The sequence below is a fragment of the Anser anser genome (assembly GCF_964211835.1).
Source record: "Anser anser genome assembly, chromosome: Z".
In the NCBI taxonomy this organism is placed as follows: domain Eukaryota; kingdom Metazoa; phylum Chordata; class Aves; order Anseriformes; family Anatidae; genus Anser; species Anser anser.
The window spans coordinates 32628020-32650436 of record NC_139723.1 but is presented as its reverse complement, the minus strand read 5'-3'; the positions used below and the strand labels follow the sequence as shown (position 1 = coordinate 32650436).

Genomic DNA, 22417 nt, shown 5'->3' with positions numbered 1-22417 from the left:
ATGCTCATAATTGGGTTCAAGACAAGCTAATATTAGTTAAGTCCTGATTAGCACATTCAGAATTCATAGGTAAATCAGGCCTTTGCTTTGGTTACTTAGCTCCCTAGCTGTGTTATCCATCCCTGCATGGCAAGACATCGTGGAGGATGTGAGGCTCAAGGACTCTTGCAGGATGCCACTCCCAGGGAGCATGGATGAAAAGGTGCTCAGACCCTGACCCACCTAAAAATGACCTAGAAAGCTTCACACCCATGGTGGGGCAGGGGCAACCAGACACCCACTGTAGGACATGTAGTGTGTCAGCTGCTAGATCCATTTGGCACCATCTGCAATCTGCAAACAACAGATACCCTAGAAGTTTGGGTCACACAGCAGTGGTGGTAGTGGCAAGAGGAAGGCTGAAATAGAGCTTTGGTTATTTGAAGTGGATCTGCCAAGATTTCTTCTTAGAAGGAAGCAATGCCAAAGGGACCAAGGAGGCTTTTAGCTCAGAAGAACAGCTGGGGAAAGGAACAGGGAGAGGTTGCATTTTTTATTTTTTATTTTTTATTTTATTTTATTTTATTTTATTTTTATTTTTTTCTTCTGAGCAGAAATGAGAGCAGGTCACTGTTTAAAACAGAGATAAGGCAGAATGGACCAGGTGAGGCAGAGCGAAGTTTCTACAGTTTCTCCCTGCAGGCATGCTGTGTTATGCCCTTTCTCCAGGGGAGGATGCTCTTGATTAAATCATCTCTTCTATTAAAGGAACATGTTATAGTAAACTAAATAATATCAGTAATGTCCATCACATGTTAATAAATCTGAGAGTTCTTGAAATAGGATCTCAGAGTGTGTACATGAGGGAAACTTACCCAGGCAGAAAGTACTGCAAAAGATGTTTCGGCTAGTTAATGTTTTGCCTAGCACCTTTTGGGGTGCCTTTTCCACTGAACCTCTCAAGTAATCTAGTTTTCTTCTAGGCACTGAATGTGAACGACAGCTGAGTTATGCACCCTAAAGAAAGGTGTATCACAGTATGCTGACTTCAGCTATGGTGGTAATTAGGCCAGCGTGCACCCATGCCCAGATTTTTTTTTTTCTAAAGACAAAATGTGTTATTAGCAGAACCAGTACAAACAGCTCATGGTGCAAGCTAAGTATTTGTGTGAATTACCTGGCTCCACTGTTAGCAGTACTACAGTGCCTCTACAGCACGCCTTTGCCTTGTGCTGTGTAGCAGATGTGATGTACTCTTGGACCTATAAAATACTTGTTTAATATAGTGAAAAAAGATGAGTCTTTTCTTAATGTTTTCTTAATCCACCCTTTATTAAAAAACATAAGCATTTGTAAATATATAAAATTATAAAGTACCAAGTGCTTTTTGCTTCCCAGTACAGTAGGACTCAGGAGTGATGGGTAAATCTGGCGTTAATCTGTTCAGTGTATTAGGTCCAGTGCTGCAGAACTGACCAGTCAGTTTGCAAAAGATGGTTAATTTCATTCCTCTGACAGGTCCAAAGTTACTTTGTTTCACCTCAGTTTAAGACTTCCTTCCTGCTCCTCTTGACAGATATCAGTGCTTATCAGGGACATCAAGGCTGTACCTGTAGGAACTAGGAGACTCCATGGAAGGATGCAGGAAGTTATTTTATAAATAGAAAGATATCCAGTTGCTAATGGGAAGGAGAATTCAGGCATTGAGAGAGCTGCTCTTTAGTGTTTATCAGGTAAAGTGCATTCTTTGCTATGTGATTATCCCCTAACTGGACTGGAGAAAAACAGCCACTGTATTTTCAGAGGTCCAATTTGCATCAAGTTCCCTTAATCAACAAATACTGAGATCCCCTCTGCCAGCTGCATGATATGAAGCATCGCCAAGTCCCACCCATCTTATTTTTTAGCACCAAAATGTCATAGGGTAAAAAGTCCTCAGGCTGTAGATTTAGACCTCAACACCAGAGCAGGACATTGGGCTCCTATGCAAGTATTGTTGTAAAATGAAAAACAATTGTACCCGTTTCAATTCTTAGTGGAACTGAACTCCAAACAGGATCTTTTGTGTTACTAACCATCTCTTCAAACACTGAGCAACAGCTTTTGCTTGTAGAGAGAACTCCAAAGTGCTTGTTGACATTGTTTCTTACTTGGTCTTCCACCAAAACCCCCTATCATCTGCAGAAACTCGTGAAGGCGCCCTGCGTTCTCTGTGTGGTCACCTTTGCCAGGTCTTTTGCCAGCTGCTGCCACACCATTCCCCCAAAAGTGAGCTGCTTTCTCAATGTTTTTCTGTGAGAGCATGTCTTCGCTTGGTGCAGTACACAACTCTAACCATAAGGTTCATCTTCTTGTGAAAAGCTTGAGCCATTGGAATTGTTGGACAGATGGGGAAACACCAGGAGCCCAAAACAAACTTTTCCTGAATGTCTCAGCATATGGCAGGGGATCAGAAAGGGCAAGGAAGGCTGTTATGCTTAATTTCTGCTGCTCACTGATTTTTTCTTTTACAGTCAGCATGGCAGGGAGCGCTTTCCTTTTCCTGTTTCTGCGAGAGGACAAAGTGGACATTGCAACAGATTTGTGTTACAGATCATATACCTACACCTCCCTGCTGCAACAGACAGGTGCTCTAGCTCCTACCGAATAATTATTTCCACACTTAGAGTGGAAAAGTTGCTATGCAATATGGGAACCGTAGTCCTGAAAGGCAAGTTCTTCGGCAGGTTTGTGATATCAACTTTCACCTCTCCAAAAGCTTCACTCCTGATCCATGTATATGAAAATGAAAAAAAGGCTGAAATATGATGCTCCACTCTTCTGCAACATTTCTTCAGCTTGAATCATGTCAGCTAAAAAACCCTGTTACCTGTGTAGTTATCCAGTTCCCCTTTGACCTCTGGCAGCACAGCCTGTATTACAGCCCAGACTCACAAATAAATACAAGATTGGGAGAAGATCAGCGAAGGTGCCCCAGTGATTGCTGTAGCCACCCTCTTGTGAAATCCAGGGTGCTTCTTGTGCAGCAGGACCCACACACCCCAGTCTGCCAGCTGAGCACTTGCAGTCGTGGTCCCTGCCCATAGGCCTGAGTCCTTCCCTAACTGGGCCCTTGGCATGCCCCTTTCAGCCTTGTTAGGCTTCGGGAACATCTGCTGATTCTGTATCTTCTGTCCTGACCAAATCGCTGTTCGTCTCAGCATGGAGCCGCTTGTAGTCCGTGTGGAAGAAGATGACGTAGAAACAAGCCATGGCACTGCAGAGGCCAGCCAGCACCAGCACTGGAGCTGCAAATAAGATAGACTTTTAGAGGGTGAATCCACGCATCCCAAATGGTGCAGAAGTCTAGAGGTCAGTTCCCTAACAACTGCACAGCCTGGGTGATCTGTTCCCAGTGGCTACCCTGAGGACAGCGTGCAGCTCACAGTGAGGGAGCACTAGTTTGGTAAAAGCCAAACATCATCTCACATACTAAGGGCTTTAGAAGAGGATCTGAGTGAAAAGTGGAAGGCTTACAGGAGTCGTGTCCTGCACGGCCCACAGGTTGGAGGCCTTACACCAGTGCACACAGTGTGTTTGTGGGAGTGCATTTGCATGTACCTGTGTGTGTATGTGTGTGGACATTTGTGTGTTGGGGGCAGGTGAAGGACATTACAAGAAAGACTTAAAACACCTGGGCTTCATAAGAGAACAGGTCCTCACAGGTAGCTTTGTTTTGTTATCTAAAAGCAAGGTGTAGCAAAGGTTCACTAAAGATAAACTTTAACTGAAGAAAAACCCTGTGTCTTAAAAACCTTTTCTGATGAAAAAAAAAAAGGAAATTTATACAATGTCTGGAAGTAGTTATGGTCTTATTCAAACAGTATCTCAAATAAACACCTCCACACGTTTCTCCACATATATGTCCCTGCATATATCAAACCACAAATGAGTAGGGATGGGTACCTAATCATAAGCTCTGATCTGATGAGGAGGAATGTTGCAGACCTTCAGACATGAAGCAGCCAAATTGCTTTTTGGGAGCAGTTACTGTGATGACTTGTTCCCTACCAGCAAGTGGAGTGGCTTCTGGAGATTTCTGCTCAGCTGAGAATTATATACAAAGGTGTTTGGCAGCCTCTGTTATGGCATGTCCCCAGAACTTGGTGTCAGTGTTATATAAATATGAACCAGCTGAGAGATCAAGACCAGAGTTTAGCCTACAGAGCAAAAAAAATTTGTGTGTTCCTGTTTCTATCAATTGCTGCCTCTTCTCCTGACCAGCTTGGAAAGGAAGGGAAATATGGAGTAAGTCAGAACAGAGCTGTACAGGCATGTTACTGACCCACGCAGCTGCGTGTGCAGATGCAAGGGAATTAACTTTCAGTCAGTGTGTCTGTGGTCTTGACCTGCCACACTGCACAGCAGCACAGGCTGTGTTACAGACAGGGTTGTGTATCCCATGACCCCAAGCTGTTCTTCCCCCCGGAGCAGCTGCTTGGGAGCTTGGTGAAGCTCAGGCCTCTGCAAAGTGGCTGTAAGAGGAACTGTAACCCACAGCCATCAGCAGCATTTTTGGCATCTTTGAAGTCTTCCCCATTTCAGCCGTTCAGGACTGTTTTAGCAGGAGCAGCAAGAGTGCACAGGCAGGTTGGAAAAGGTGGTCAAGAGATAGGCTGCAGTGGGAATCAGTCTTGCAGGCTCCCTCACAGTGAGATACGGGCAGAAGCAGGGGACATGTAGGGTGCAAGCAATTGTCCAGCATCACTCCCCAGGGATGTGCTTACTTGTCCAGTCCAGGGCTCCATCCTGGTCAAGGGCGCAGGTGGAGGATGGGTCCTCAGAAACACGCACGGTGAGGGCTTGTAGCAGAATCATTAAAATCACACCTTCAATCTGGCTGTGGGGAGAAGCCAGCATGCAGTGACTGCCCCTGACCCATTCACCAGTGCTGCAGACAAGCCCAGCTTCCCCGATGTGAAGGAAGCAAGGTCCCTTTCTGGAGTGGGGTCCTTCTTGCAGAAAAAGCCATGAATGGCTGCCTCTAACCCCGGTTCTTGGTTAACTGGCCTGGGGTCGGAGGGTGGCCAAGTCAGCACACCTCCAAACACGGGGCAGGCATGGCAGGACCACTGCACGCCCACAGTGGAGGTGAGAAGGTGTTGAACTACAGCTGTCAAGGAGATGAGGCTTAGTCACTGGCCAGAGACTTGGAAATACCTCCTGCTGCAGGGGTGAGGATGGGAAAAAGACTTCAGCCTCCACCTCATTCACAGCTGTCCGGAAGCAGCAACAAAGTTCACAGCCAATGGGAGACAACAGCCCCTTAGGGAGGTGTCTAATGCTCCTCTTTGACTGGTGTTTCTTGCTGCTGCGGCTCCACCTGACACACACAAGCGGAACTGGGCCACGTTTATCATTGCTTCGGGCTCCCGTGAGTCTGGCAGTAGTCCAGTGCCAGCCCAAGGTATGTAAGCTGATCGTGGAAAGGACCATCACTGCCCCATCTGGCGTGACCGGCCACCCCGTAAGTGGTGAGCCCCATCTCCCTCAGCTGAGCACTGAGACCTCACATCTCCCTGTACTGCTGTGGGAATGAACACACAGACCCCTCCTTCTTTAAAGGTAGGCAGGGCATGGCTAAATCCTACTTTGGGGAGGGATTTAATCCAGGGAGAGACCTCCAGCTTCCTTCTTGCCTTTTCTGTACCAATTTCACACTCTTCCTTCCTTTAAAACCTACAGGGAAAGCTCATCAGCTCTGCAGCTCAGCCAGCTCCCTCCTTGCCGTGCTCGCATACATGGATAGCAGGGAGGCAGTTTGGCAGCATGGCTGGCATGATGTCCACACTCTGCTCTAGCTGCATCCACACACCCGTGTGTGTGAACCTAAGCTCAACGGTTGGCTGGATTTAACCAGCGTGCTTACCTTGCAACGAAAATCAGTCCTGTAGATGTGCCTTCTCCCACAGGGTAGGAGCACTCCACAGCCAGCTCCATGGCAATGGGGTAGATGGCAAAACCAAAGAAACCAAAGACTGAGCTGGAGATGGCCAAAGCGATGGCCTGACCTCTGAACCGAGATGCCTGTGGGCAGAATAACAGCACCAAGGTCTCAGTGTCAACATTGCTGCACAGAATGTCTCTGAACCCATAACCCGCAGGAAGTCCCAAGTGCTCTCTGTCCACTAATACCACATCTCTTCTTCCTCCGACCCCCTAGTCAACCAATAGCTACACAATGGAGATTTAGCTGTCAAACTTTAGCAAGGAGAGAGACTGGATCAGCAGAATTATCTGAAAAATGTGGATGTAATTATGATACTGTGACTTGATTTCCTGGACAGTAACTTATGAAGAGTGCACTCAATTACCAAGAGGGCACCTCCAGAACCACATGAAACACACACTTCTGTCCTGATGAAAGCTAACATTTCAGAAGTGGCATTTGCAGTGGGTTACATATGAGAATTCATTGGGTTACTACAGCTCAGTATAAACTGAAAACTATTCTTTATCATGTCAGACTCATGTTTGTAATATAGGAGTACTACCAACAAAAAACCAAAACCAACAGACAAAACACCTGAAACATCCACAAAAGCTGGTGATCAGTTTAGTGTCAAAAACAGCCTCATCCCTAGCTCTTGTGGAAAAAGCATGGCCTTGTCCCAGAGCTAGTGAAGTCAAGGGTGTAAATCGTGCAGCCACTGTGCTGCTACCTCCTTAACTATGTTTTAAATTACCACATACAAACACCAGGTGTCTCTCCTGGCACAGCTCCAGAGGCCTGACTGGAGCTAGTAAAGGCAAGGAAAACTGTGTGTCTGGAATCCAAATTCATTGATGGGTGGTTTTCATTTTACTATCCGGAACTAGTAGTTAACCCGTAAGGGATGAGGGTGAAGCAGGGAAATGGAGGAGAAGTAAGGAAGACGTGATCCAGTGTAAAGGAGTAAATTGCACCAATTTATATCCTGAAGCAGTCTGTCTGAGGCTCCACAGTTTGTGAAATGTTTTTTCTGTAAAAAAATCCTATCCCGGGTGGATTATCCCAAAGTAGAACATGTAACTTAATAAATGCTATTAAGTCAAATCACCCTGTTTTGAGTTGATGGTTTATTAGATGGCAACAGAAGTAAGCCCACAGGTATGGTGCAATGCAAGTGAGAACTCACCACTGCGAACACGATGCTGGCAAGCGCGCTCAGACAGAAACAGATCTTGGTGGACTCTATAAAATTCCTCGTCCGGTCAACATACAGTCCTAGCAGGAAGGCTCCCAACAAACCAAAGACTGTGAACAGTGCACCATTCAGGCCGGCAAATACCTGGAGGGCAGAAAAACAAGCAGCCAAGAAAAGAGAGTGGTTAGGAAGAGGTTTTAATGTCACTGACCCATCTGCCTGCTGCTAGTATATCACTTTCTGTGGTAGGGCAAGTTTCCCCCGAAGGACTATGAGTAGCAAATAACTGGGCCCCGAATCACACGCTTGTGGACAACTGGGTCACAGCACCACGGTCTCAATGGACATCAAATCTTGGTACGCCTGAGAAGGAAGGCTGCGTGCAGAGCAGGTGTATAGACGTGCAGACCTATCAGCTGGAGAGTTAAGAGGACCTCCAGGAGAGTACAAGCAGCAGGACTGAAGGGGAAATGCAGGAACCGAAACAGCCCCTTGCTACTGCACAGAGACAACAGGAAGAATCTCACCTGTGCATGCCCTGTGCTCAGCTGTAAAAGCTGCACCTGGCCAGAGTCCAGGAAAGGATGGGGAAACAGAGCTGTTGCAGCACCTGTGACTTCCTACTGCCTTGGCTTCGTGTAAGACTGTCCAAAGAAAAAAGGAAATTGCACCAGCCTGCCTTCCATGTCCTGCTCACTCCAGGGCCCATCGGAGCCTCCATCCCCCTTTGGGAAAGATGTCAGAAGGCTGCTTAGACATCAGTGCTCTGGAGTGCTTAAGAAAAAATGGAACACTTTTTTTTTCCTAAATAGTGTTTAGGGAGAAAAAGCTTTTCATTTGCAAATGGGAGCCTGGCCAGAGGCAGTAATAGAAACACAAATCATCCATTACACTGAAAGATTGCCTGTGCTATGCATTAATGTACTGCTTAACCTATGTTAAATAATACAAGCAAATAAGATATGAGAAACTGCATCATATTAATTTTGTCTTCATTTTGTTCTAAGTCGCTTATTGGGAAAATTATCTTGATTCTATCACAGATGCTGTGGACAGTGGGGATGAAAGGAGGAAGACTCACATTTGAATAACCCTTTTCACAAAGGATTTGTTCTAGTAGAGCCGAAAAGCAGGTAAACATCCCAATTCCTCCTCCAAAGCATACTGCCAGGATGATGTACGGCTTGTTTCTCAGGAGCTAGAGAAAAAAGTTAACATATTTAAACAAGCAAAGAGGGAAGAAAGGCCAGGCTGTGACAAATAGACTTGAGGATCTGAGGCTCTGACCCCTCAAAAACATTGAGGGCAACCCTGTGAGCACTAAGGAACTTTGGCTCTCTCCTGTCAGTTCAGCCAGCAGACAAGTAAAAGCAGAGACCATATAGGAAGAAGGGATCTCTTCAGTGTCCCAAATTCTTTCTTTGCTTTGCCACGTGCTGTCCTACCCATTACCGCATCCGTTACCACCTCAGAAGGCTCAGGTTGTGTGGTCCTCTTGGATGAGTTCAGATGTGCCTGTTAGCCAGCTGAACAGCAGCCATCCAGAGGCTGAACGGTCAGGTAACGTCTCTCACAGCTTTGCTGTGAGCAGCTTCCACTCCCTGAGGAAGGAAGGGAACCTGGTCTCCTTCAGGAGGCTTTCTGTGCCAGGTTTGGTGGAGAGCAATTCAGAGTCTGCTTTGTCAGCAGATTCCGCAGCGCGTCCCTGTCTGGCAGGGCTGCATCCCTCACTTCAGCACTGTTTTCTCTCTGTGCTGCAGCACTTACCATTTTGAGCCCTGTGAGGAATGGCTGAGAGGTGGAGTTGGTGGCACTGGCCGAAGGAGGTGTCGGTGGAACTTTCTCGTGAATCCCCACAGTTGCTAGAGCACAGGCTGTTAGCGCTGGGATGGCATAAACACCCAGCTACACAACACAAAGCAAAGACATGTTACCAGTCTTTCCAGCTCCACTGCTTCCAAATATAAAAACAAGCTGGACCCCAATCAGCCCAGCTGGCTGATTAAGCCAGTTTTCATTTACCATTAATGGGATGTGCTTTCCTTCAGGAACTAGTATAGGTGACAGCACGTTTGCTATGAGAATACCCAAGGGATTGGCTGAAAGAAAATAAAAGAAAAATATGTTATTCATGCAAGCAGTCATAATCACCTGTCAATCCCTACTACCAAGTCAGCATCAGAGTTGCAGTATGTAGCAGAGCAACAAGCATGGACAGACCAAGGTATATATATGGAGAAACCAGGAGGTCTCACTGTTGCCACATCTGTTCCCCCACCCTTAGGAAGTCCATTATATAAACCCATTTTCCTACAACACCTAACTCGTGTAACAGGAACCTGGTTTTCATTTATGAATTATGTTGTCTTCATCCTTGTAAGGCTGTTCCAGTAAACGCTAATCAGAGGGGACAAAATGAGGATGGCCAATCCATGTCATCTGTCCTGATGTTATACAGCAGCAGTAACAAATAGAGATGCTCTCCACAGGCAATCTTAGACTCCTACCTGAATCTGGAGCTAGAAGAGTATGCATCCTAGCACTGGCTGGGACATTTCTGAATGCAGTGTGATGCCCTCATGTGTCACCTCCTCAGCCTTCCTCCAAGTTTAATGTCTCCTGCCTATTTCACTGCCACCATGTTTTCCCCATTCTCCTCACACATTCCTGCAATATGATTATCCATTGTCACTGCTATCCAGCCTTAAAACAGAAAGACTAATCTTTCACAGTAAGCAGAAAAACAGCATCCTATAAGCACTTGCAGTTCAGGAGAAAGAGCCAAGTCACAGCTGGTCCATCTTAACCTTCCCCCGCAAGTAGAGCGAGTATACCAATAAAGTAGTAGGCATCAAGGAGAGTTGCCTGGCCACCCTTCTGCGCTTGATGTGTTTGTGAATTTCATTCTCAAAAGTAACAAACATGCCATGATCTGGTAGCTCTGAGAACATATGGACATTTAGTTCAGAAAAAAAAAAATCAGCAAAACATCCCTTTTAAAACAAAGAGAACCCTTGCTATTGCCGGGCTGTGCATTGCATTTTGAGAAGACTGGCCATCCAGTGCACAGCGTGTGTCCTGTGTACACCTTCCACCAGTCCTCAGCAGGAGGGTATTAATGATGTGCAGGACAGCCCAGAGCTCAAACACTGTAAATGAAGGACTGTGCTGAATTACATCAATGCAGAACAAAATTCCATTGTGTGTGGAACAAAAGTAGTTCTTCCAAAGGCAAAAGTGCACACAGAATCACCAAAACAAATAATCAATGAGGTTGGCAGGTGCCTCTTAAGATCATCTAGTCCAATCCCTCCTGCTTAGACCAGGATCAGCTACAGCCAGTTGCCCAAGACGATGTTCAGATGGCTTCTAAATATCCACGAGAGAGACTCTGCAGCCTCTCTGGGCGGCCTGTGCCTGTGCAGACTATCCTAAGAGGTGCCTTAGAGCCTCCTCTGTTCCGTGGTTCTGTTGAGGCATCATTAACACTGCCATAGCATGCAACAGTCACAGCACTTCTGCTCTACATTTGGGAAAGTACCAGTTCATGTAACGTGACCTGGGTGAAATGTTATCTGCTCCAAACTAACATTAAGCGGACACAGTTAAACAACAGTTTCCAAGGAGGTGGATTTAAACGTCTGCGTTTCGGTAAAATAAATGTGGGCATTGTAGGGGACTGGCTGTAAGTATGATCATGTGTATGACCATGAGCTATCTGCATAGTGAAGCAGAAGATCTGAGGGAGGGGGGGGGAGACGGAAATGTAAGCATTGAGCTAAATTTGAAAAGACTAAGTGAGCCTACCCAAGTCATTACAGGGTTTCCGCCTTCTCCTCCTGGGAAGGGAAACGATACAGGCCTAGACTGAGAAAGAACGGAAAGGAGATCACTGGAGCTAATCAACAGTAGATAATGGTGCAGGAGTTTTGCCTGGATTAGCTTGGACTGCTCCACTGTGTGACTGTGTGTTTTGTGGACAGCGATGCTGGTGCAGTAAGACTGAACAGAGTGCAGAAAATGAGATGCTGACAGACCACGGAAAGCAAAGAATCCAGCAGATGAAGCAGAGACCACTTCAGTGGACTCAGCCAAGTCTTTCTTCGTGCATGGAAGAATTTCTCACCATCTTCACAGGGACCCATTCTTGGCCTGGTTCTGCTTCTGTGTGAGTAAGTCTCTACAAGTGATAGGACGACTGAGTGTGGTAAATATCAATGAGCACAGATGAGTCACAGTGATCTCAGCTGCTCAGCTGGATCCTGTCTGCAGGGTCTGTTTTCATCTGCATGCAAACACAGCGAATCCTACTCAGAGGTACTAACAGAAGCTGTGGGGATACTGGCAGGGCCAGTTTCTGTGTGCAACACTAAGTGCTGCTTTGGCATTAACACAGGAAACAGGGAGTGATAAACTGGAGCGAGCTGAGAGAAAAAGCTGATGTGAGCAACAGGCAGACGTGGAGATATGTGGGAAGAGGAAGAGGGAAACGTGCCTGTGAAGTGATTGCATTGGAGCAGTTCAGCCTTTCTAGACAAAGGAGAGATGAGGTGACTGTCCATAACTACTTGCCAAACAGGTGCAACGAGACTCAGTGGCTGGGGGATAAGGAGCATCAAGATGAGAAGTAACATGTAGGCATTTGCCAGTGAGGTAATTAACCACTGAAGTAAATGACTGGGCTGTGGCTGATGCTCCTTCTAGGCAATATTCAAACTTTTTAAAAATGAAATCCTGATTTTGTACAGTAATGGGTGTAACCAGAAACCATTAATGGATGCTTGCTAAACAACAATATGCAAGCATTGCAGCAGATAATAATAACAGCCCTTTCAGTCCTCACGCTGGTATCTCAACATGCCACAGATTGAACAGCTTCAGATCTTGGGTATCTGCTGTCCCTTGCTCTTCAGATGTATTTGTTCTCATAGTTAAATCCATTTATTCTTGTAGGGGCTAAGGTCACTGTGTCAGTGAAATACTATTTGGCTGCTCTGGCTGCTCTCACTTTAAAAAAAAAAAAAAAAAGTTTTCTGGAGGCTGTGATCCTTCACACTGTGAAGGATAGCAGTGCCCAGTGGTCCCCACCAGCGACTTCTGTACTCCTCTGATAGTAACTGTATCGCACCCCACTGACAACAGAGATCCTTCTCCAGCAGGGAAGGTGAAGATCTACTTCAGCCCTAGGGGAAGAAGGTGAGCTATCAGGTGCACCCTACTCTAGGGAAGGCAGTACAAAAAGGAATTGCTTTGTTCTGACATCACCAATCCATTCTTGCTAAATAATAGCACCCATGCTCTGCGTTTGCACCAGCACACCAACATTGGAAAGCCGTATAGCTGTCCTCCTACACTAGCTTTTTCCTCTGACTTATCCCTTCCCACACAAATCCAAGGCAGTGTGGAGGCAAGTACAGGTGGAGCTCTCCCGTACGTGCAGGTAACGTGAGATTTGCCAGCTGGAGTCAGTGGGCCAGCCTAGATTCTGGGGCACCTTGCAAGTCCTTGGAGAGAGAAGCTGGGGAAAATGTCACACAGAGGGAGGAAAGAGGTCTATCAAGTGCAGTTCTCTCTATCTAGCAGGAAACAAGCAACCAGGAGAGGGATGGGATCAGAGCAAGCATACCTGGTGCCTCCTCTCCAGTTTCCCAGCTTCCAGGCACTTTACCTCAGGGACTTCACAAGCAAGAATTGGTTTGTGTGGGTAGTCCTGCTGCATTTAGAACACTCAATGTGTTTGCATGGCCAGCTGAGTATGTTTAATGCAGGTATGCATGTATCATTTGGAATACAAGCTCAGCCTTGCTACTGGAAGAACTGGTAGATAAAATGGATGCTGCAGCCTCACCTCTACCTGGTTACAGAATTTGACAACTGTGATCACAAGCATCACTTGCAAATTGGAGACTTGCTCTACAAGTTCCAGAGATAAGACCACTACAAAGACATTATATTTAATAACACTGAAGGCTGTCCTCAATCACCATGATATTTGGGCAAAGACGGTTGCCTTGTTAGGGGAGAGGGTCCCTTTGCATCTCCATGTGGTTAAAGCCCACTTCTTGCTCCCCAGTGTGGAAATGCCTGTCTGTCTTATGAGGCCTCGAAGCCACGGGTTTAATTGCACATGTTTACAACACTCATGCAGAGCTGTATTTGCAAGGCAAAAAAGCTGTGGTACAGAGGGTTTCCTCTGCCTTCTGTTTCTGAAAGGCAAACAAATGCTATCAAGTTCTGCAAGGCAGCAATAATATTACTCTGCAGCTGTCACTTACACATTGATGAGATCATGTTTGCTGTTGCTCTCTGGTGGTCCGGGAACCATAGCGCTGCCAGCTTTGTCGGCGAAAAGATGACAAGGGGCTGAGCCAGTGCGCAGAGGCACTGACCAACAAACAGGTACCAGTAATTCTGGGAGCCCAAGCTCATGAACTTCATGACACTGAACATCCGGATGATGCTACCCGTCATGTTCAGCCACGCACTCAGGATCACCTGCAGCAAGCAGAAATAGCCAGGAGTTGTGTGCTGCAGCCTAAAGGACAGAACTTAACGCAACAGGACAGCATAAACAAGTCTCAGATGCACTACAGGAGACACTGGGTTGTTAATAGCTGCTGCACAGAAAGTTGCCTGCAGACTGTCCCCATCCCTCTGGCTCACTGCAGGATGCCCCTGACCCAACAGTAACCTCTTTACCAGTCCCCTTAAGGAGCAAGAAGGCTGTCCTGCTCTACACCATCATGTAGCTTGTGCAAGACAGTAGGTACCATCGTGGAATTGAGGAGAAGTCCAAAGTTCACTACTTTCACTCTGTTTTCAAGTTTGCACCATCACCCATGTATGTTGTTGTGACAATTCAAAGACCGTGGAAATAAGTCAGGCAGTATACAGGTCCTGCTAGAGTGCTAGTGTCTCAGTGCCACAACCCCAGCATCTCTGCTTTTGGGAAGGCTGTGCTGAGATCCCAAGTTGGCTTTGCACTGAGCAAGCTGTAAGATGACAAGGGTCTCTTGCTTGCTTGCACCCTGCCCTGCTACTCTTTAAAATGGCCTCGCAAAATAGTTGTGTTAACAGTCTTCACTAGCAAACCTTGCCTGACTCCAGCAAGCTCTTCACAGAGTCAGCTCACACCGTCTGTCCCTGTCAGTTGGCTAAGACAACAAAAACCGAAGCAGAAAAAGGCAAGTAGGGATGCAACATTACTCTGACTTTTCCTACAGCTCCCCCCCCCTCAGAGGTGGTGACAGCTATTACTGAAATAGAACCGAGCTTTCAACACACCCATCCTCTGCTGCACTTGGCAAGACTCCCATTCACAGTACACATGCTAGTGCTTTGTGCAGCTAAATCCACGGGGATGTCACCACTTCTGTCTCCGGGTGAAAAACCCTCAGGGTAACAGAACAGTTCAACTCACGGCGCATCTGAGCCCCACGCTGTCGAGAACCCATGTTGCCACCAGACCAAATGGGATCGAGATGAGCAGGTACACTATTGAGAGCCAGTTGACCATCTCCAGGGAAATGTGGAAGTAGGCAGCTGTCTTGTCAGCCACAGGAGCAAAGGTCAGCCACAGCTGCAGAAGAGAGGACAAAGGTAGGTATGCATGAACACCTTTACCAGAACAGATTTTCAGCATCCCCTCAAAATAATTACATCATGAAGAGGCTGACTGTCTTAGTCTCTCCTTGAAATTCGGATGTTAAGGCTAGTAATTAAAACTCAGACCTTCAGTGTTTGCATGCTGGTAGTATTTTGGCACTGACCCCATCATTATCTTGACCCTGAGCTCCTCATCCATTTCACTTTCTCATCCCCAATTCTCCTGCCTTGCTGCTGGAAGCTGGCTGAAGTGGAGGTCCGTACCTTTTTCTCTCCTCAGGCTGAACACATTGGCCCCCGACACACATACTTACCTGATGTAAACTACAAGCAATCCCCCTGCATTAGCATTAACAAAACAGAGGCTAACTTCTCCTCTCTGCAACTTGCAGCCTCTTAAACTCAGCCTAGCATTATTGGCTGTTATCAAGCTCTGGATGTGTCACTGTAAGAACATATTTGCTATTTGTCAGCCAAGAGGTTCACCCTTGCCACACGGAGTATTTTGTTTCATGCTGTCCTACACACACTCAATGGCTGGGAGAGGACCTAGAAATTTGCATACATATCAGAACATATGACAGGGAAACACAAAAGGTACATTAATAACGATGCAACTGATCCTTCCAGTGCCTTATCTGAAAATATTCCCCTACACCCTGTTTTAGTCGCACTGGTTTCACAAAATTACTGTCTGCTCCTGGTTTCTTCTGGGAATGATAAGGCCTGCTTTGATCCTGAAATCAGTCCTGAGGTCATGCCCACAAGAAAGAAGTAAGAGTACCATCCCAGATGTACAGATACTTCTGTGCATCCTTTGCTAAGATCCCCTCTTTGGTGCTCTACAAAAAGACTGGCCTAACCTAAAAATGGGTTTCAATGATGTGGACATAAGCTACTCCACTGTTAGGTGATGATCATGCAGGTGATGAATACCTGAGATGATAAAGTCTGTAGAAACATGAATAAAAACCTTCAGCTTTCCTAGAAAATAACTCCAGCCCACTGCCTCTTTTCAGGTACCCCTCTCTGCCATCACAAGCTTCCCCTTCACTGCCTGCATTGTGCAGACACGAGATGCGTGTTAATGCATAACTGAAAGGGCTTGGGTAACCTCATAGGGGGGTGAGACCCGACACCCTGCTACTGGTTTTCTCCAGTGCTCCTATTGACTTCTTACATGCCAGAGACCATGAAAGCTACCAGATTAAATGGAAACAGAATGGGAGGTGGCCTCTTCTTCCTTCCTGGCATCACTCTGTGAGAGTAGCCACAAGCAAATCACTGATCTTCTAAGCTCTTCTGCTAGCAGGGATGTCATAAGTAAATGCCAGTGGCAGAGAAGCTGTGCATGTGTTACCAGTGGCCTAGCACAGACTCCCAGCATCAGCCTTTTCTGCAGCTCTCCAGTGAGCTGAGATGCCAGATCTGCGTTCAACACAACGCTCACATCGCAGCACTGGCCTCAGACACAGCTTTCTGTGATCAGCCAAGGCTCTTGCTGGGAGCGGGTTCAGCGTTTACTCACATTCCACAATTAGGTGGATGAAGATCGTGAGTGAGGAAAGAAATTGCACCCCAATGATTTCAGCACACAGCTGGCTGCCTGGGTATATCTATGCCCCATCAAAAGAAGAAGAAGACAGAAATATTTTCCACCCATGGTATCTTTATATTCACAATTACAGGAGAGCCCCCTTCACACCTCCTTTGGCGATGGAGTATGTGGGATCACCATAGAAAGCAAGTGCACTGAAACTCAAGCTATCTGACCGATACTGACGCTGGAGGGGGCCTGTCTCCACTTTCAGCTCTCCCTCCCTTTGCTTTGACTTTCTTTTAGCTGGCATTTTGATTTTTCTTCTCCCGCATCTCCTGCTATGGGGCTGCCTGCTCACTGCAGGCCTGCTTGGGCACTCCTATGCTTTTAATTTACAGCTGTTCTCATTCTGTCTAAGCTTCTTTGCTGCTCTCTCTCCCTCGTAAACTCTCAACTGATTCTAAGAAATTGATCCAGCCCTCTTCCTCGCCCAAACCCTCTAGCTTTTCTCCTGCTCTCATGCCCTTTCCACCTCCACCTTCCCCAGGTTCTGTTCCTCTGTCCCACCGCCTTTACTTTTTTCACTCCCACACGAACCGCCCAGGGTCCATCTCACATGCAGGACCCAACTCCCCTCCACCCGTCCCAAAGGTGCCAAGCATCTGCCCTCCCTCCCACTGCAGCAGCACCTCCACTCCTGCCTGGAACGGCAGCAAGGTGAGGGCAGGACAGACAGACTCACTTCGGTAAGCAACAGCTGTGAGCTGCACAGGGAAACATAAACACAGCCCTAGGATTTCCAGAGCTCAGGGAGCACTCAGGGTTGGTGTTGACGCATCACACACATAGCCAGGCACAGCCCCACCAGAAGGTGTAGGAAAACGTTAGTTTTCATGAAACGCAAGCTGTTTACCAACGTCTACCCCCCTCGCCAATAAATCAGGATTTTAAATGTGACAAGCAATACGATTTGTAGAACGGCAAGCACATGCAACCAGGCAGGGTGGAAGGTAGGCCACTTTGTCAGGCTAATGGCCGGCATGGCGTGGCCGTGCCCCTGTAACACCTTTTCTGCGCAGCTTGAAAAGGAGGAGCCAAGGGGATGGCTTACATGAAATGGGACCTTCTGCTTTATGACAGGCACAGCTCAGCAACCCTCAGCCAGGCGCTGCCTGCAGCAGCTGTCCCAGCCTCAGCGTGCTCTCTCCCACGCACCAGGATCACAGCACCGTGGCTGTTCTGAAGCTGATGCTGCATGTCCCTCTGAGGCATGCAGGATTCCTCCTCTCCTGAGACCAAGCCACGAAGCTCCTACACCAGGTTCCTCACCTTCAAGCTCATTGGTCACCAAAACGGATGCAAAGACTGGAAGCAAAGAGCCCCCGCAGCTGCCTAGGAAGGAAGGACAGAGGTGAGACCTCCAGATGGGTCAGATCCCCACGTGGATCTCAGTTTTAGCCTCTTACAGCTCTTGGGAAGACTGGCAGGACACAAGGGCCAGGTGGTGGCAGCTGTGTGCGCATGCGTATCTACAAGGGCACTGCTGGGCCGGACAGGTGCGGGTGAGGAGCGTGTGCACCCTGCCCTGGAGCACGCCGTCTCCACTCGTGGGGCTCTCCTTCCTCTCCCAAGTACACCAAGTGGTGGTGTAAGTCCTCCAGGCAGGTGAGTCAGGAACCGTCTAGCCATGTGTGAGCCAGCTCCAGCCCTCGGCTCTCCTCCTCCTCTCCAGCGTGCTCATGCTGACAGGCACAGAACAAGGCAGGAAACACTCTCGCTTTCATTTCTCTGTGCTTTTCTCTGTCCCCAGCATTAAGGCAAGAAGCAGTTCCTCCTGCGAAGCACAGTTTCCACCCTTTGAGCTCAGTAGTAAGGAGGCAAAGAGGAAGAAGGTGTTGCTGAAGCAGTCCACTGCTAGAGCAGCTGTCAGCACTCCCTGACTACTACAGGGAGTAGTTTACCTACATTAAGAACCTACATTAGAACCTACATTAAGGCTTCAAGTTAAAAAAGCCACACACTGAAAACCACAGCATCAGTTTCACAAATCTGGAGAGCAACCACAGGCACAGTTAGGTCACCCCTCAACTGAAGTGGTGGCAAAAGACGTCTGGGGAGCAATCATCTAAGCTTAGCTTAGCGATGGTCAGAAGAACCTCTTGGCCCAGGACTTCAGGCAGGAAGTGAACATGGTAGACAGTGCCTACTTATGGACTTTTTAAGATCTTTTCAGCTAGCAATTTCCAGAATAGCAGGATTTAGGAAATGAGAACCAAACTTCAGCAAGATAGTAGCCACTTTGTAAAAATCAGAGACAGAGGCTTTTAAACCCAGGTCAGTAACAGAGACGGAAGAAAGAGACCATTTACCTTTGGTGTGAAAGCCCTCCTTATGCCTTATCTACCCTGCTATGTTCCCCGCTTAAAGAAAGGATTTCACATGATGATGCAGAGCAGGAGGAAGCAGTTCCTCTCTCAGCACCACATGATCTGCCCCGGCTTTGCCCAACCACAATCCTAGCACAGAATGAACAAAGAACCATTTCTTTCTCATCCTGCCCTTGCTGCATGACTGAGCGTGCTTTCCTGCTGACAAGTTTGCTCCTACATTGTGTTCATGATACTGACAACAGCCTCTCTCTCTCAGGATTGTCTGCTGTCTGTCACTTCCAGTGACATCGAAGGCCACTAATAGAAAGCTGCATGCGTGCATGGGTAAGAGTGAAGAATACACAGCATCGTCCTGGGAGCTTGGTCCACCCCACAAGGTGACCTGTTCTCTCCAAGTAAGACAACTCGTAAGTCACGCATCCTCACCACAGGCATTTTGCAGACAGACCGACACAGGTATACATAGGACAAAGTACTGCATGCAACATCTGGACAGGAATTAAGGACTCAACTTCCATGGCAATTTTCACACCGCAGAACTGGTAAATTAATCTTTCCATCTGGAACTTTTAAACAGAAACCAACCACGTGACTGTCATGTCGTTTCAACCACTCCCTCCATTTTCATGTGACTTTTGTCTGGAATCTTTAGGAGAAACATTAGCATCAGGATATGTTTGGTAACAACTTTTTATGTCAGCATGCTTGTAATTCCAGACCTGCCGCGGCTTAGAAACAGTATTGCTACCCTAGGGTATTTACTGAGCACACAATTTCGAAGTGGTCAAGTTCTGGCTCAAGTTGCTACAGTGGCAAAATAATGCAGTGGAGAGTTTGAAGTTGGCAAGAGACCAAGCAGAAAGACAACTGCAGGATCATTCGGGGCTACAAAGTTTTCAGCAATTTGACCCATGTCAGGGCGACAGACATCAAAAGCTCCACTTCAAGTACCTCTCCAAGTTCACTACTAGTGTTTAGCAAAGTGCAAGTCTGCCAAGGCGGCCTGGAAAGCTTTGTGCAGCGCCCTTCACCCATGATGCCACTATCCACACTGAGTAGGGTCAGACACCTAACCTAACAGCGGTGCCTTCCTGTTACATCGTGTTCTTGTGCTGTGCTGACTGAGCTGCAAGAAACAGTGCTTCTCATCGCTTTTCTGCAGGACACCTTTTTACACTATCAAAGGATATGAGCTTCCCTATGTGAGGGTATCTTCGCTTTTTTGGTGTTTCAGTATATTACTTGATTCTCACTGTATTTTTCTTGTTTCTCTGCTCTGGCACTCTTGCATCACGGACGACCTACTCTTCCTTCCCAGCATTTAAGTGTTTGCAGGTTGCAATGCTCAATATCGTGGCTGCCAGACAGCCTGCGTTCGTGGCATAGTAATCCTCAGGCGCATGAATAATTCTGCACTGGCCTGATAATTACCAGCAACGTCTTCAATGGCTTGGTGAGCAGCGATTTGGACTTCCAATTTGTTTAAGGGGAAATGAGCAACGATTTGGAAGGGGGAAACTTCATGCACCTACCTCAGTAACTACTGAACTTGGTTTTAACCGGCTCAGCGGGCGAGGTGTGCTTTGGCATCCCTTTCTTTGATGTTTTTCAGAACTGAGCACCCGTGTGTGACCAGAAGTCCCCGCGGCAGTGTTGTTTAGCACAGAAACACTCCTGCATGTGCCGCAAACCCCAGCAAGGACACCTCCTAGCTCCTTTCCCTGCCCGGGGAACTCCTCCGGCGCAGGCCAGCAGCACAGGGACGCCATCTCCTGCTCCTTGCCCTCACCCCCGTGCCCACCCGAGGGCCACAACCGCTCTCCGCAGCAACCCCCCCCCCTGCCCTCCCGACCCCGTTTATCTCCGTCCCGGCCCTGCTCGCCTTCCTGCTGCCTTCCAGACCCACCCCGCACTCCCTCCGGCCCCAAACCTCGGGCAGGGCCACAAGCCTGCCGCCCAAACCCCGCAGCCTGCCCCTTCCCTCCCTGCCCCAGCACCCCGGGGCGGCGCTGCCGGCCCCCCTCAGCCACCAGCAGCCGCCGGGGCCGCCCCGCTCCGCGGCTGGGGTCGGCGGTGCCGCCGGCCCGGGGCTCACCATGGCGTTGGAGCAGTTGAGCAGGCACACCACCGCCAGCAGGAACCACCGCCGCCGGTACGCCTTGAAGCGGGACAGCCGCGACAGGCCGCGCTCCGGCAGCAGGCCGGACGCCTCGTCCTGCTCCATCGCGGCTGACAGCGGATCGGGTCGGGTCGGAGGGGATCGGGTCGGGTCGGCTCGGGTCGGCTCGGATCGCCTCAGCACGGCCCGGCCCGGCCCCGCCCCGCTGTGAGCCCTCCCCGGGGCGGGCACGGGGCGGGAGGCCGCCCCCGGCCCCGTGTGGGGTGCTCCTCCCCTGCTTGTCGGAGAAAAATAAGGAGAGCTGACACGTTCAGCCCGGTTCTGCATTAGGGTCGGCCTCTTCTCGCAGGTGACCAGTGATAGGACCAGAGGGAGTGGCCTCAGGTTGCGCCAGGGGAGGTTCAGGTTGGAAATTTGGAGACATTTCTTCTCAGAAAGAGCAGTCAGGCACTGGGACGGGTTGCCCAGGGAGGTGGTGGAGTCACCGTCCCTGGGGATGTTCAAGGAAAGGTTGGACGTGGTGCTTAGGGACATGGTTTAGTGGGTGACATTGGTGGTAGAGGGGTGGTTGGACCAGGTGATCTTGGAGGTCTCTTCCAACCTTAATGGTTCTGCAATTCTGTGATTTTTGACATCAAGATCGCATGATGCACGGCTTTCTACCTGCAGTAGGGTCCAGGAGTGAGTTGTAGCAGGACAGTGGAGGAGATACTGTCTGAGAGATCTTTGTCACCTTGGGTTCAGTCACCAGAAAGTATGCGTCAAGAGAGGCCACAGAAAGGGAAATATACAACTGCAGCAGGAGAGAACTGCTTTGCTGTTTGGGCCAGAATAGTCAGATGGATCTGCGTAAATATCTTATTAAATATCACTTATATCTGGGGGGAATCTCGGTATTTTTTCCCTCTCCTTTTCCTAGATGTATCGCACCTGTTCTTACGTCTAAATTCAACCTGGTAGGCAATTCAAGCTGGTAGGCAGCCATTCCCAAACTTTCTTTGCTTACTTTGTGTTCTTTTCTGTATGTACCCTAAGGCTCTGGGGATGCAGGAGAGCTCAGAGCAGCTCTGTGCAACTTCGTTCCTCTGCTCTGCACCACAACTCCCATCAACAGGGCACTACTGGTTACTAAACAGCAAGGACGGTGGTAGGATTAGCATTGAGGAACTGCCCCACCTGCCCTGCATCTCCTCTTTCTTTCTTGGTGCTCGGCTTCTGCCTGCACATCTCCATAAGTCTCCTGCCCAGTGCCACCCACTCTTCCCCACACCCCAGCACACCCCACAGGTACCCCCTCACCATCCTGGCTTTTGTTTTCAGGAACAGGCAGCTTGACCATATGTCACAGGTCCTTCCCAGTTTGGTGGTTTCTTGTTTTGTAGGTACTCGCACTGAGTCATCTTTGGTCTCTGATGTGTGAGCACATCTGATATCTGCCGAACAGACCCAACTACATAATTTGTGCACAGAACAGTTTCTGCTAGAAAAAAAAAAAAAAAAAACCTCATTTTCAGTCAGTGGGAGAGACACTGAGGCAGTTGGTATGTGAAAGAAGGTTTTCCACAACAGGGTAGTTAAAGTCTCTGAATCTTAGTTGTGAAATGGGCGTGGAATGATT

At 48.2% G+C, this 22417-nt stretch overlaps 1 protein-coding gene across 3 annotated transcripts; it reads right to left on the bottom strand.

Annotated features, from left to right (window-relative positions):
* Positions 1 to 1281: 1281 nt before the first annotated feature.
* SLC49A3 (solute carrier family 49 member 3) lies at positions 1282 to 21074 on the bottom strand. 3 transcript variants are annotated; one of them, XM_083816520.1, is made up of 11 exons: positions 20776 to 21072; positions 17620 to 17682; positions 14566 to 14724; positions 13421 to 13640; positions 9168 to 9244; positions 8913 to 9050; positions 8227 to 8343; positions 7137 to 7289; positions 5888 to 6045; positions 4746 to 4858; positions 1282 to 3266 (listed from the first exon to the last, which is right to left on the bottom strand). In XM_083816520.1, exons 2-11 carry the CDS (start codon positions 17629 to 17631, stop codon positions 3115 to 3117), a joined length of 1299 nt encoding a protein of 432 aa, XP_083672646.1. In that variant the 5' UTR covers positions 17632 to 17682; positions 20776 to 21072; the 3' UTR covers positions 1282 to 3114. The 3 variants fall into 3 exon arrangements, with proteins under 3 accessions (XP_083672646.1, XP_083672644.1, XP_083672645.1); XM_083816518.1 differs by lacking the exon at positions 17620 to 17682 and having other exon boundaries at positions 20776 to 21069; XM_083816519.1 differs by lacking the exons at positions 4746 to 4858; positions 17620 to 17682 and having other exon boundaries at positions 20776 to 21074.
* Positions 21075 to 22417: the final 1343 nt, after the last annotated feature.